Consider the following 14,632-nt stretch of genomic DNA (forward strand, 5'->3'; position numbering starts at 1 on the left):
CAAAACAGAAGAAGAAGGGAGGAGGAAACTCTTTCCATTCTCATGTCTCTTCCTTCTGAGATGTGTCTGTTTCCCTTCCAAAGGAAAGTAACAAATGATTCAAGCAAGACTGTGGACAACGAAAGCCGATCAAAACCACGTGTAATATCAACCGAAAGAAATAGGGACATACAAAGCACATTAGGTGTCTCTGTCATCATTTAGGAGTCTCTTTTGCCATTGTTTCTCGAATATTTCCGATCCAAGCTGTATCCAATCTGAAGGCTTATTGTCTCTCTAGGGTCTTGCAGGTATTTTCAACCCCTTGAATCGAGAGACAGCGGTAAAACATGTGTAGTGGCATACTCAAAAAGATAGAAAATCAATTGCATTTGATGAAGGCATCTCTTGCACCTCCTTTCGGCGTTGCATTTTGCTCTTCTGCTGTGGCCATACCGCAGTAATTTTGACCGAGGAGTTGGATTGAAGCTTGGATTAAGAAATACAGAAATGGAAGAAAATATTGGCATGTTTTGATTTGCCATGCCTCAGGGGCCGAGTCCGGTGGTATATCACTCCGCTTTCATGATGGCCACTCCCACTTTTCAGGCTCCGTGTGTCTTATTTGGACACATGCGGCGGACGAGCTTCATGTTTGAAGCAGAGACTCTCCTAAGCAGAACGGAGGATTTGCAATTCATTCCCAAGCCCGTTCAACGTTTCACGCACTCTTCTTCTCCTTCCCCACCACCGGCGCAAAGGTTTCAATTGCATTGACCTTGACCTTCAAATACTTCTCCTCCTTTACTTCCCTCAACCACGGGACATCAATCTCCGGCACTATCTCTCTGACAAGATCTATCAGTGCCTTTGACTGCGGAGCGCCTTCCAATATACCAATTAATGATACCCGAGGGAGACCTAAAGCATCGCAAAGCCTTGCGTCACTCCCTTTGGGAAGCTGGACAAGCCGTGTGGGAGGTAGTGAGGGATTTGCGAGGGAGGCGGTGAAGATCAGTTGTGGGAGGTGTGCCTTTAGAACTGCCGGTTGCGTGGACGATGGGACGAAGATGGCTGCGATGTGCGCAGATGTTTGTGCTGATTTTCGGGTTTCTGCTGGAATATCGAGCGCGTGTGAAGCGTCAGCTGTAGAATTGGAGTCATTGGTGGCAGGTTTGAGTTCAAATTCTGGCTGGCCTTGAGAAATTTCCTGGCTTGCTGCGATGGCTGCTGGTTTGGACGCTTGAGATAGTGCTTCGAGGCTTCGAGTGATGTGGTTGAGTCCAACAATCACGTGAGATGAGATCTCCGGCGGAGGTGGTATGCTTGATGTCTCTTCAGATCCAATGCCGGATTCAGCTTTCTTCTTCTTCTCTACTCGCTTGCGCTTCTTGCTTCTTTTGCCCTTGGATGGTGTTACATGATTTGTGCGGTGTTGGCCGACTGGTGACAAAATGCTGAGAATGGATGTCAGTAATTCCTTACTCAGGTTGGGAAGAGGTGTTCAGAAGCATTTATCTTGATGAGGTGTATCAAATAACAGAAATTGGAAATACCTGCAGAGAAGCTCAAGGATAGTTTCTTGATTCTGAGGAGATACTTCGGGCCTGTGATAGATGAGCTTTCTCCCTTGCGAGGAAGATGATGATGAAGCCATACCATGAGACTGTTGTGAAAGGCGAATCAAGCTGGTATATTGTCTTGGGTTTTCGTTCTACCGCTGCTGATGGTACTTTCCTGGGAGTCGAAGACATGGTGATAAGAGGGGTGAGATCTTTTTGTTCTGGTGCTTGGGCTGAGTCTTCCAATGCGTAAAGGTTGGGACTTGGGCCTGGACCTTCAAATCCCTCGGTCAAATGAGGATTGCGGTATAGTGACAGCTGAGAAGTATTTTCTGTTTTGGTGAAAGTGGGGAGAAACTCGGACCATTTGACCCAATATCTTGAACAGTCAAAGTTCAGTCAGCAAGGCAGTCTCTCAAAGGAGTTGTGTAGCTTGTTTACCTCTTTCCTTCCGAAATATTTTCTGAAGGCGTAAGATGCCCGAGGAAGAAAAATTTGTTGATCGGCAAGCTCTCAGATTTTGGATCAACCTGAATGAGACTTGATTAATGGCGTTTCACAAAAGTAGATGAATATTCTTCCAGCAATTTCTGGTGTCCCTACCCGTCACCTTCCTAAGAAGATATGCCGCGGTCTCTGGCAGTCAATGACGTTCTCCCTCTGTTCAGGCTTAACCACAACTCAGTCTCAGAGATCAAGTAACACATCTGTCCACCTAAGCAGCCAATCTCATCTGTCCGGTTTAGACCTTGGTGATGCAGACCACAAGGCGCAGTGCAGATAACTTTAACATGAATGCGGCTGGTCCGTTTGCACGGCTCTCGGTAAAGTCAAGCCATTGGCTGAGAGGCTAGGTCGAACAGGGAAAGGCCTAGACACGCTCATAGATCACGGTGCAGTTTGTTTCTGCAGCACGTTGGTATTGGAAGCTTCCAGTGAGATAAGACAAACTTCCTGGGTTACTGAAAGCTAGCATCCGGGATTTTTACAAAAAGCTTTGTTTAAATTTTTGTCCTGTAAGCTTTACAACACGGCGTGCACAAAGAGTATTGGTTGCACAGGGCGGAACGTCGTCCAACGCAAGACTGGGATTACGAAGTTACATGAGACATTCTTCCAGGGCATTGGAGAGCGTGAAACGAAAATGGCAAGCTCTCTGTCTCTTCGGGCGGTCTGTAGTCTTTTGAGGACATTGCTGCTTAGACTTTCCTGGCCCTGTAAATTTAGATTATACGCCGAAGTAAGTAAGAACTATGCGTAACCTTTACATGCACCTTTCTGCTGGGTCTGACATCCTGTCAGGTTGGAGAGATGCATTGCAGTAGGTAGCTGATGCCCAGTGCCATGCCCTTGCAGCGCTGGTCCTTTATGTATGTACTGAATACATCGAGCAGCCTCTTCGTGCTAGATAGGTAGATAATGCTGAAAGGTAGCATCACGAATCACATAGTAGTGTATCGCTTTTATTAATGTCGTGAATTATTGTGAATGTTTTCCTCATGGTCAGTTGTTGCATCGAATGAACGATGTCATCATGAGCATAAGGCATCAAGGCACCCAGCAGGAGTTGCCTGCTCCGTTGCGATCCCATCTGGACTATCGTAGGCTCGTAGCCCGCGCAGAATGCCACGCTTTTAGACGCGTCCCGACCAGTTTATCCCTCCCGTCCCCGTCCCCGTCCCCCCGTTCAGTCTAGGTAAGGTATTCTAGGTATCCAAGCTCAACTCGCGCCCCTCCACGCCGATCGATAAGCCGGCAGCTCGAGGAAAGGACCTCTTCTATTTCCTATGACCAGATAGCAACAGCTCTTACGCATCCCTTCGAGCCTCACGAAAGGCGGGCATTTCGTGCACCACAAACAAGTTGCTGCAGCAGCTCTTTATTCACCTGCAACGCACTTGTGCTCTTGTTGCTCGCTCTGCAAGCTCAGCCCATTCACGTTCACCCCGCTGTCTCTGGTATGAATGCACCCCTCCCCCCCCCCCCCTCCCCTCCCCTCCCCCCCCTTCCCCCTCCCTTACCTCTTTCCAATGATCCAATTCCATTCACACTCAATCACTTCAAAGACACCCCGCACCCCTGCAATTCGAGCTTCCTCGCCTAAAACATCCCTAGAGCGCCGCAGCCCAGAGCAAGGCAACCTAGCACTGCAATACTTCCTGTCGAAAACCCATGGGAAACAGCAACGTCGACCTCCTATGCCCTCACTCTAGAAGCTCTTGAGCTCGCTCTCTAGCTGCAGAGCTTCTGCTGCTCTACTTCGACCCTCTTGTCCGACGAATTCCATCCGTCCCTCCTCCGTTCCTGCCAAATGGAAGAATCTCCAAGAGAGCGTGCGATTTCCTCAGAGCCTTGCTCAGGTCGTCCAAACCCCTTTGACGACATCACGGAACACTCCGCCCGCAAACGCCAGAGAGTTTCCCTTGGAGGTTCATCACGGAGCAGGTCCGTGGATACAGTTCAGGACGCAGATATCCCCCCAGATTCTATGTCACTGCCCGGCGACAGCGAAATCGAAATCGACAAGGCTGAAGCCTCAACCCAATCCGAGCCTCCTTCCACACCTCCCAACAACGCCGCAGACTCCTTGCCTGCAGAGCCAACATCAAGTAGAGTTACCATAAACCTCCGAACAAACCGATCCATTGAGTCAATACCCTCATCTCCTACCTCTCCAGCAAGCCCTTCGAAGATGCCAGACGGTGGAGGTCAGGATACGGCTAGGGTCAGCGTGGAGTCGGAGAGCGATGCCTTGTCGACGATTCCAGCAATTGAGACTCCTTCTTCCACTCCCTCTGCGGTGTCAAGTCCACAGGTTGAGCTAGTGAACATGGATGATGACGATTCAGACTTTGCCAATCAGGAACCTCAACTGGCTATCATGGACGATCATTACATTGATGTGATGTATAACTTCCCATATAGAGGCAGGGAAGAGACGGCGCTTGCGGCTTCGCAACGAGTTGCTAGCTTTCTACAACAAGGCATGCAGAGCAAATCGACGTCTCATATCTTACTAACTTCTGTAGACGATGTTCCTACCCCCGACTGCTTCTTCAAATTACGGGACTGGATGAACCTGTACCTAGCTTCCGCTACTAACGTAGATACCTTCTATGAATGGTTCCTCAGGGATCGCGAATTCTGGAGCAAGTTCCCGGACTTCATCTGGGGTTTGAGCCAACGCAGGTAGGTCTATTATGTTGTGGATAACCTAGCGCATCTACTAACTGCTACAGCAAATTCTTCGGTCCATTTCTCCGAACTAACACAGAATCACGTCAAGCTCTGTCAGACGTATTCACTTTCTTTGCCCGCCTGGCTGGTCGATTTGTTGCTATGGACGTACATGCACTTACTCGTCCAACCAATGGCAGCAAGTCAGAGCCTGAACTCGGAAGTCGCCCTCTCCTTGCTGCCCTTAGCCACTTGATTCGGGACGACGAATCGGCTCACATAGGCAAGAACCTACAAATTCATTACAATTGGGCTTGGAGTGATGATTGCCAAATCATGATGGAGGGCTTCCAACGAGAAGGTGGAAAACTTTCGAATATGATATCCCTCACACGAAGTTCTTTGGTACTGATGTCCGCAAACCCAAAGATAATCGACTCTTTCGCCGACAACTCGCGGGTTGTCCTGAAGATAGTAGTAGAAGCCTTCTCTATTCTGGAGGACCGTACTGCACACCGAGAGCAAGAGGTCCGCAGCGCCATTCATAAGCTGAGAAGCGGATACGACTTCTTCGTCCTCATGTCAAGCGGTCTTGATACCATCATTGAGAAGCATGTGACCCACTTGAGTGGAGAAAGTGCAACGAATCAACTGGGCGCTCTCCGAGACCTCTTTGCCGCTGCCATTCAATTTCGAATAGAGCCAATTCGCGAACTTCTGATTGAAAAGCAGAACGAGCACAAAGACCTGCATCATGACTTGTTGCCGGAAGTCATTTCGATCGGTTGGAGGTTTCGAGTTTTGAAGAAGCTTATCACTTCATCACAGATGCAGTTACGGGTGACAGGAGTTGCCACGATGTGTAGTGACCTGCTCGCTTTGCATGCGGCTCACAAGAAATACGATCCCTCCCGGCAACCCATCCTCTTGATATTCGCTAAATTCATCCTCGACAATCAGCTTGTCGACTACCTAGTTGGTATCGGGTCTCACCCTGAGATCATCAGCGAAAGCTATAACATCCTGGGGTTTTTAATTGTCACGAAGACATACGAACATAAGCAGACCGACATGATCTGGCAAACAGTCGTGAACAGTCAAGACCCGAGAGTCGTGGATGCCATTCTGTTCATGCTCAAGAAATGCCTGAGCCTTTACGACTATGAGACCCTTCTATACCTCTGTAAGAAGCTCATGGGCGTCCCAATCGAGTCATTCACGGGTGCCATGCGTGACTTTTGCGCGAACCTAATCAAAGACTTATCAGCGAAGGTTCACCACGAAAACATCAGGCCTCTAGACCAGCCACCTTACGATTTGTGCGTTCGACTCATCCGCGAGTCGTCTGTTGTCACTGCAGCATCCCCCGCAGGATATCCAGATATTCAAAACTTTGCAAGTATTAGATTTCGAGATATCTTGGCTCTCGGCCCAGGTTCAGAGGCTCGTACTGCCATTCATCTCAGTTGCATCACTGATATCGCGGCGAAAACAGCTACGGCTCCAGGCAGTATTTGTGTCATCAACATCCTACTCAAAGCACATCTGGGTAGCGACCTCAAAAAGCTGACAAACGAGTATGGCTTAACGGGTTTGCTGATTGAAGAGTTGGAATCGGTTGTTGAGGCTGAGCGTATATCTGGTGATGTTCCAACACGGAGCAGTGCGACAAGCTCGGCACGCCGTGAGCTCATCCAGATGATTATTGTGAATGAGTCTGACACAATATCCTCGGAACTGGGCACCCGCTTATGGAATGTTCTTGTTGGGAGCAAGTCCAACGCGTCCACTGAGAGAAATATCTCGTGGCAGATTCTGAACAGCACAGCAAAGAATCACCCTTCCAACGGCTTCATTGCATCATGTTTCAAAGATCATATGCAAACTCTTCCTCCCCATTGTTTTACCACTGGGTCATTAGACTTTGTCCGAGAAGCAATCTCATCTTGGTTTGAGGAGGTTCGAGAAGAATTCGTTGCCGAGAATCGAACTTTCGACTCCATGGCGCTAGAACAACTCTGGCGTATGATCTTGACTGCCCCTCCCAACACAGTTGATGCGCTTGCTATCAACATCTTGGTGGAATCTTATGTCAATAGCGCACTCATTATGAAGATCCCCCGCCCGATGGCTCGGTCTATCCACTCAGCTTTGGTCAACCGCTGCCTTGAGCAACTGAAAGGGGCTGCATCCAAACTCAAAACTTTCAACGGCGATGCCTCCACTGAATCCGATGAGGGGATGGTCATTGTTGCTTCAGAAGACCAATTCCAAGAACAGGAGATGATATTTGCTCGGTCTCTGGCTGTGTTACGAGAATTCTTAAGAGCATATCAGACCAAACCACAATTTGCCCCGCCTAAATCGAGAACGACAATCACAACTGCCCCTATTGACATGGATGGCGAGTCGCTGGCAATCAAGTACCAAGCCTTCGATGGCAACAACAGAACCGGTATCTTGGATTTGAATCTTGGGAAGTTGAACACTGTTGCGAGCTTCTTCGCGAGTCTGGAGAAGGTGACAGGCTTCAAAAACTACAAGGTGTACTGTTGTGGCGTGACTTTGGATCCCGAAGACATGGATGTAACTCGAAGCCTAGAAGAGCTACAAATCAAAGGGCTAGTTTTGGTGCATAGACAAGGTGATGGCGACGGCTCACCCGGTCGTTTGAGCAGTAGCAAGACCACTCTCGAGTTTGAAATCATGAAGCATTTCGAGGACTTATGGAGCTATCTTGGCATGCACGAGAAAGTTGCCCAGGAGGTTTGTTGTGCACAATTCCTCTTCTTAGGGGAATGCTGACTTACATCACAGATCTACTATTTCTTGGTAAAGTTTCCGGTCTATGACCGGATGCTTGAAAGCTTTGAGTCGGATGCCACACACAGCGAGATCTTCCCGGCTGGCCAGCCTTTCAAATCCCTCTACGCGGTGCATTCTCTAAAGCAATACATTGCTCAGTCTGCAAAAGTAAGGTCCTTAAAAGGTTCTCAGCCGGATTTGAATTAACGTTCTTAGGGGACTGTCAGCGATGTGACTCTAACGAGAGCTATTTCTTTAATTGTTGCCGCAGTCTCGGACCTAAACGTTCTTGACCAATGCGGTAGTGATGATTTGAAGGATGTTCTTGCCCTACACATGATTGACTGTTTACTGCAGTTCTTGAAAGGTATGCATTATTGATGGATCCCTGGTCTAACATTCTAACGCGGTACAGAGCCGGTTCTCCCAACTTCTGTGGCCCCTTATCTGGATGATTCGCTTCTTAATCGTCTTCTCTCGTTCTTGTACGCCGCGAAGGAAGTCCAGGCCTCCCAAAACTCGTTGCATCTAACCGCACGTTCATTCGAGGCTATTTTGGAGGCATCCATCCATAACCTCGCGTTCTGGGATCTTTTCGTCTCGCATCTTCATAGCAGCACGCTATTGCAAGACCTGGTGTTGAAGCACCCTCAACAGTTCATTAGAAAGAATGCAACCAAGCAAATCGTAACCAAGTCTTCGTTCATCCCGAGGTATGTTCTTCGCTATTTTCGATGTTCCTAGCTGACTCAACCCAGTCTCGGACAGCTATCAACGACCACATTTGTTGCAACCTTCTGGCCTATGGTTGCTCAACTTATTCCACTGGCTGTTCACCTACCATCTCAATGTGAGGAGACATTCTCGTTGAGTCTCACGTTGTTCAAGCGTTTTGCGGATGTCGCCGTCAGCCAATTGAATCTGGAGGAGCTTGTCAAGCAGTGGGCAGGCTTACTGCTCTCACACACATGCTTAGAGGTACGTTCGTCACCCTTCTTGTTGATGCCAGAGCTCACAAATTTACAGAGCGTTGGACATCCAGAGAGCATGGATCCTGTAGCACAAGGGCTTAGTATTATGGTCTTTTATGCTACATCGTTCACCAAGGCTTCCCAAAAGACTCTTTCTTGCAGGTGAGCTGGAAATATCATGAAAATCCTGGACTGTAGCTGACAATTTCAGTACTTTGGGAACACAACTGTTCCGTCAACACCTGTTTCCAGAGCTCTCCATTGAAGAGGAGAATCATGAATTGGTCGCTAGAATTCCCCTGTTGAACCCTTCAACCAGACGTACCCTCGCCGAGACCGTTTACTTTCTAGTAAAGGATGATGAGGTTCAGTATAAGGCTCTTTTACTAGAGCTTTCACGCCTTGTACCTCATGTTGACACTGATGATGGTGTGTTCAGGATATCACTCTTCACTGCAATGTATGCTGACTTTTCAGGGCCATATATCTACGACCTTACCTGGCAATTCGACCGAAGCAAATCAATCAGATCTCCTACCGGATATGTTGGCTTGAGGAATCTTTCAAATACCTGCTACCTGAACTCTCTCTTGACTCAACTTTTCATGAACATCCCTTTTCGAAAGTTTATGCTTGGTGCTCTTGTTGCTGATGGCGGCTCGGCCCAAAGACTATTGTCCGAAACCCAGAACCTTTTCAGCTATATGCAGAACAGCCTCCGGAAGTTTGTGGATCCGGCCAACCTCGCAAGTTCCATTCGTACTTATGAAGAAACTCCAATCGATGTCTCGATCCAGATGGATGTTGACGAGTTCTACAATCTTCTCTTCGATCGCTGGGAGAGTCAAATTCTGGCGCCAGATGCAAAGCGAGAGTTCCGATCCTTCTACGGCGGCCAGCTTGTGCAGCAAGTCAAGTCGAAGGAGTGTCCACACATTTCGGAACGCCTCGAGCCATTCTCGGCTATTCAGTGCGACATCAAGGGCAAAAGCACACTTGAGGAAAGTCTGCAAGCTTATGTGGATGGTGAAGTTATGGAAGGCGACAACAAGTACAAATGCTCGACATGTGACCGCCATGTTGACGCGGTCAAGAGAGCATGTCTGAAAGACATTCCCGACAATCTCATCTTTCATTTGAAGAGATTTGACTTCAACCTACGTACTCTCATGCGAAGCAAGATTAACGATTACTTCAAGTTTCCCAAGAGCATCGATATGCGACCATACAAGGTGGAGCACTTGAACAACGAACCTGACACGCCTGAAGATATGTTCGAGCTTGTTGGAGTTCTGGTGCACTCGGGAACGGCCGAGTCAGGCCACTATTATTCTTTCGTCCGGGAACGACCTTCAACAGGAAATCTTGAAAGTTGGGTGGAATTTAATGACGAGTGTGTCAGCTCTTGGGATCTAAACCGTATGGAAGGTGCATGTTATGGAGGTCCAGACTACCATGGTCCAATCGATAACAACAACTCCCCATACGACAAGAGCTGGAGTGCATACATGCTCTTTTATCAGCGATCTTCGGTACTTGCAGAACAGAAGCAAGCGATGGAAGGTTCGGGACTGATGAGTCCTGTCCGTCTGACTGTTCCTTTGCGTCTTTCCAACCATATCGCGATGGAGAACGAATTGTTGATGCGCAAGTATTGCCTTTTCGATCCTTCACACGCAGCTTTCGTATCAAAAATGCTCTCGAATATTAAGAACATCAACGGTGGCACATGTTCTACCTCACATACAGTTGAGAAGCTGGCTCTAACTGCTTCGCTACACCATTTGGATCAAGTTTTCGCCCGAACCAAGGACACCCCAGACTTTCCAAATTTCATGATATCTGTGAAGCACATCTGTCAAAGCTGCGCGGAATGTAGTCGGGACTACCTAGAATGGTTCATCGATTCTCCAGATACTCTGAAGCAGCTCCTTGTCAAGAACCCTGATGGTCTTATCCGCCATGAGATTGCAATGTCAATACTCGCCGCCTTGGCCAAAGTAAAAGCCGATGCATCCTATGCATATGGTTTTGGCGACGATGAGGATAGTACGGACGATCTGGATGGTGGTGATCCACAGTTGATTCAGCGAATTGTTAAGGGTCTCACCAGACTGTGGGATATCTTCCACACCAACTGTCGTGCTTGGCCAGAATACTTTGGATTGCTAGCAAGCATCGCACAGATGGGCAAGCTCGAGGCAGCTCTATTGCTCGATGCTGGATACCTTCGAAAGACGTTGGAGATCATTTCCGCAGATCCTCTCCTTCCTATTGGACCACAATACGCACGAATGCTGAACATTCTTTCAAAGCGCCTTGCCAACAGACCAGTGTCTTTTGACGCTGTGATCACGCTCATGTACAAGCTCTTGATGACATGCGATCCATCAGTGATGCCAGTCGAAGATTTAGAGGAACGTCTTGAGCTGGCAATGAGTAATGTCAGCATCCCTCACAGCGAGACCGAGCGACATCTTTTGATGCAACACTGGACGAGAAATGACGCCCACATCCTGGTAGAGAAGCTTCTTCTCCTTCGCCAGAATCCGGAAGCCACTCAACAGATCCTAGTTCGGCTTCTGAAATGGCCTGATGCACTTGATTACAACATCTACCAAGCAATCACCCACGGCATCAGAAAAGGAAGTTCTACAATGCAGTGCACCCCATTCCTTCGAGCCGCGACAGTCTATTGCGAGTCGTCGAAAGATCCAAAAGCGTGGAAGCAAATGGTTGCCTACGTTGCTGACATAGCAACCAAGCTCGACAATGGTGAAGGCGGCGCCATTCTACAATTCTTCAAGGAAGCCTTTGACCCTCCCTCGTCTGTTGAGGACATGCCGGCTGATGAATTCTTGACATTCTACTTCGATCAACTTCTCATCTGGGCCCCACATCTACTCACAGATTATGACAGCTCTGTGCGGACCGATACCGAGGATTTCATCCAGAAGCACCTTCTCCAGGATGGACCTGAGTATAACTTTGGATCAGAAGAAGAGGATATTGAGAAGGCCAAAATCTTCATCGCGGCTTCCCGAAGTTTGGGACAGGCATGCCTTGACCATTGTCATGATGTCTACCTTCGACAACGGCAACAGGCTGTACGTGCCGTGTTGATCAATATCATCAACGTAATCGAAGCTTGCCATGGATTCTTCGACTTCAAAGAAAAAGACCCCGACACTCGTAGATACTACGATATGACCAATCGTGAGTAAACCCAGCCATCTACTCTCAACAAACTCTGACCAAATCCCTTCTAGATACCCTTCCTACCCTGAGAAAATGTATGGTAGATGAAGCAGACGAGGAAGTGTCAGGTAATTGCTTCCTTTCCACTTATCCTGTTATATGACTAAATTATGAGTACAGACTGGGACGGTTCCGAAGGCGAGTACGACGACTCTTCAGAGCCCATCGGTACTCTGAACGACGATGAAATGCCCCTATGATCAGGATGTGAAGCTATGGACGATTTAACGACTCTTGTGGTAGTCCTTTTTTCTGCTTTTCGTGTTTTGTTAGGCGTACCGGAGCGAATGAGCGACATCTGAAATGCGGGAAACACAAATGCAATTACACTGGCGGGATGGCACAAAAAGAGAAAATGCCCCGAAACATATCATAAACTGGATCTTGCAGGGAACACACGGCGTAAATACGGAGGTCAGGCATCGGGCCTTGATCTACCCGGGGCATGCGGCGTTCCTATCAATTTTCTTCTTCTTCATATGGACTTCTGTCCAGTAGGTGGATGCACACCTTCGTCTGTTTGGGAGGGGTTTGGCATACCACTGACGCGATTGAGGAATGAGTTGAGTGATTGACCGATAGATGGATGGAAGGGTGGCGTTTCCTTCTCGCAGATCAACATACTGACTGCGCTTTGTGCTGGATGAGCCAGATAGTTGCCCATCAGCATACAAAATGTCAAAATGAGAACTTTCCCTCCGTGAATGTGGGTAGTCTGAAGCTCTGGTGGCAAGAGACTGATATCATCTCCGATAATGACTTGATTTGTGTGACGATACAGGAGATGCAGTGACGATTCAGCTTGTAGACCATTATTCCCTTCGAGCTTTTAAGAAGCCGAATACTTCGTGGACCCCACGTGTTCGCGCTTGCCATACGAGTACCACGATATCGGTCGCGCGCCCGAAATAACGGACCAGCATCGGGATGTAAATACTCACATTCGGGTCAGGTAACATCTCGGCACACCGTAGAACTCTTCTCTTGGTACGGGTAAGTCTCGGTAGGTGGGTTCCCCCTTGTTTACTAATCTTAGGCCTTAGGAGATCAGATCACCAGCTGGACTGCAAGTCGTCCACATATGTTAATCTGATCTATTTGATACGGATATATGTGTCTGTGATCGGATAGCGGTTTCCAAAGACGTGCTCTTGGCTTTGATACTAGTGTTTGATGCTCCAAAGCTTTATTGAAGGGGTGAATGACCTGGTCAGTTGAGTCCATAGATTTCGCTATTGGGGCTCTTGGCCTAATCGCGTATGTCTCTCATTTAAATACTCCTGCGCTCGCTGGATTGCTTTTTTTCCTCCCTCATCGGCTTGATCATATTCTACTTTGCTAGTACCACATTCGCTTTACTCAGTCTTCGCCACATTCGTTTATTCGTTCTGTCCATTCATTCAGTAACTTCTCTACCACTGTCAAACTCTTCAAGACGCAGCTCTCACACCCGCCAAAATGCAAATCCAAACTCTCATCACCATTGCGTTCCTCGTTCTCAGCACATCCGCGCAATTCGTCGGCCCTAAGGGCAAGAGAACTTGCTTCGGTGGTGCCATTTCCTGTACGTTGACTTCTCTCCCCTCCTCATCCTCCCATCTTCCCTTTTTGAAATCCAACAGTCTATTGTAAGAGTCTAACTTCTAGCGTTTCAAAAATATGCCAGTACGGCAAGCATCGCTGCGCAAACATCTGCGGCGATACCGTGACTCTGGAGAATGGCAATGCGCCTGCGTTCTTGGATCCCCTGTGCTCGTGTCCGGAGACGCATGAGGGCGCCGCTTATACGGGTGCGGCATGTATTGATGTTATTAGAGCGCTTGCGAGGTATGGGTGTTAGGTGGGCGGGGGTTTGAGGACGTTGCGTTGATGGGGAGTAAGGCGGGGAAGGGCGAGGAGGATTGGGTGGTGAGGTTGGTGTTTGGGTTGAAGTGTGGAGTTTATCATTGACGTATCTCTGGGCAGAGGTGGAGATGTCGAGAAGGACAGGGTGAATAATGGAGGGAAGGCGGTCCAATAAGCGGGAGAGCTTATCCTTTGGTGAGGGGCGGATTCAGTTGACTGAACAACGCATAGTCGGTCTATACCTAATGAAGCTCCCTTGGAATTTCAAGACTTCACAATTTGTATAGCTTTTTCCACTTCCACGCATACTGCCTGCCCAAGAAGGACTGCGTGTTTACACTCTGCCTGTTGGCCGGATAGTTATATGGCCGATGGAGGCACCTTAAGAACACAAGATACCAATCGATTGAACACTCTATTATTTTATTTACAACTATGTAAAAGAAACACCGTTTTGAAGCAAGTTTTTAGCAGTAGCTAATGAATATATCTATTTCCTAGTTTTATTTCAGTACATCTGGTGTAACGAGTTATTTCACGGAATTGAGTACCTCGATCGGCCACCTTTTTCTCCTCCAAACAGTCTGCCGTGATCAATTAAGCGAAACCTTACAAGATGAAAGTCAACAAGCTAAGCACACCGGGGTCTGAACTAACATAACGTTCTGGAACTCCAATGGCAATTTTAAGTAAAAAAGCTTAGTAATCCCAATTTTGCAGGAAACAATACATCAGACTCCCCAAAATCTGCCCCCCCCCCTCCCCTCTGCACCCGTCTCCTTGGTTATGTTTAAATATTGTGACCTTTCGACGACATCTCGAGCTACCCTACCTAGGTGACCAGTCTAGACATCTCGAAATAGCATGACGTTTAGGAAGAAATTGTACAAAAGACTTCGAAGATGGAAATCATGTTGAGAATGGATAGTTCGCAATTTCTGCACTGCAAAAGAGATCTCGTCCCGTCCTGAAAGCTTGCACAGGTGGATGTTCAAACATGTCTTCCATATTAGATACTGCAGATCAAGACCAAAA

The 14,632-nt window shown here is 48.0% G+C and overlaps 3 protein-coding genes across 3 annotated transcripts; 2 read left to right on the forward strand and 1 right to left on the reverse strand.

Moving 5' to 3' along the window:
- Nucleotides 1-700: 700 nt before the first annotated feature.
- ONS95_007580 (uncharacterized protein) lies at nt 701-2,451 on the reverse strand (the record flags this gene model as incomplete). The annotated part of the gene is made up of 3 exons (XM_058501095.1): nt 1,983-2,451; nt 1,536-1,920; nt 701-1,436 (listed from the first exon to the last, which is right to left on the reverse strand). Exons 2-3 carry the CDS (start codon nt 1,634-1,636, stop codon nt 701-703), a joined length of 837 nt encoding a protein of 278 aa, XP_058362412.1. The 5' UTR covers nt 1,637-1,920; nt 1,983-2,451.
- Nucleotides 2,452-3,852: 1,401 nt separating this feature from the next.
- ONS95_007581 (uncharacterized protein) lies at nt 3,853-11,952 on the forward strand (the record flags this gene model as incomplete). Its single annotated transcript, XM_058501096.1, has 11 exons — nt 3,853-4,730; nt 4,781-7,484; nt 7,536-7,691; nt 7,740-7,890; nt 7,939-8,236; nt 8,282-8,501; nt 8,550-8,656; nt 8,706-8,923; nt 8,972-11,710; nt 11,764-11,820; nt 11,873-11,952. 11 exons carry the CDS (start codon nt 3,853-3,855, stop codon nt 11,950-11,952), a joined length of 7,608 nt encoding a protein of 2,535 aa, XP_058362413.1.
- A 1,258-nt stretch (nt 11,953-13,210) lies between these two features.
- On the forward strand, nt 13,211-13,592 carry ONS95_007582 (uncharacterized protein; the record flags this gene model as incomplete). The annotated part of the gene is made up of 2 exons (XM_058501097.1): nt 13,211-13,316; nt 13,375-13,592. 2 exons carry the CDS (start codon nt 13,211-13,213, stop codon nt 13,590-13,592), a joined length of 324 nt encoding a protein of 107 aa, XP_058362414.1.
- Between the last annotated feature and the right edge of the window lie 1,040 nt (nt 13,593-14,632).

The sequence above is a fragment of the Cadophora gregata genome, assembly GCF_030347475.1.
Source record: "Cadophora gregata isolate MNR1 chromosome Unknown scaffold_2, whole genome shotgun sequence".
Classification (NCBI taxonomy): Eukaryota; Fungi; Ascomycota; class Leotiomycetes; order Helotiales; family Ploettnerulaceae; genus Cadophora; species Cadophora gregata.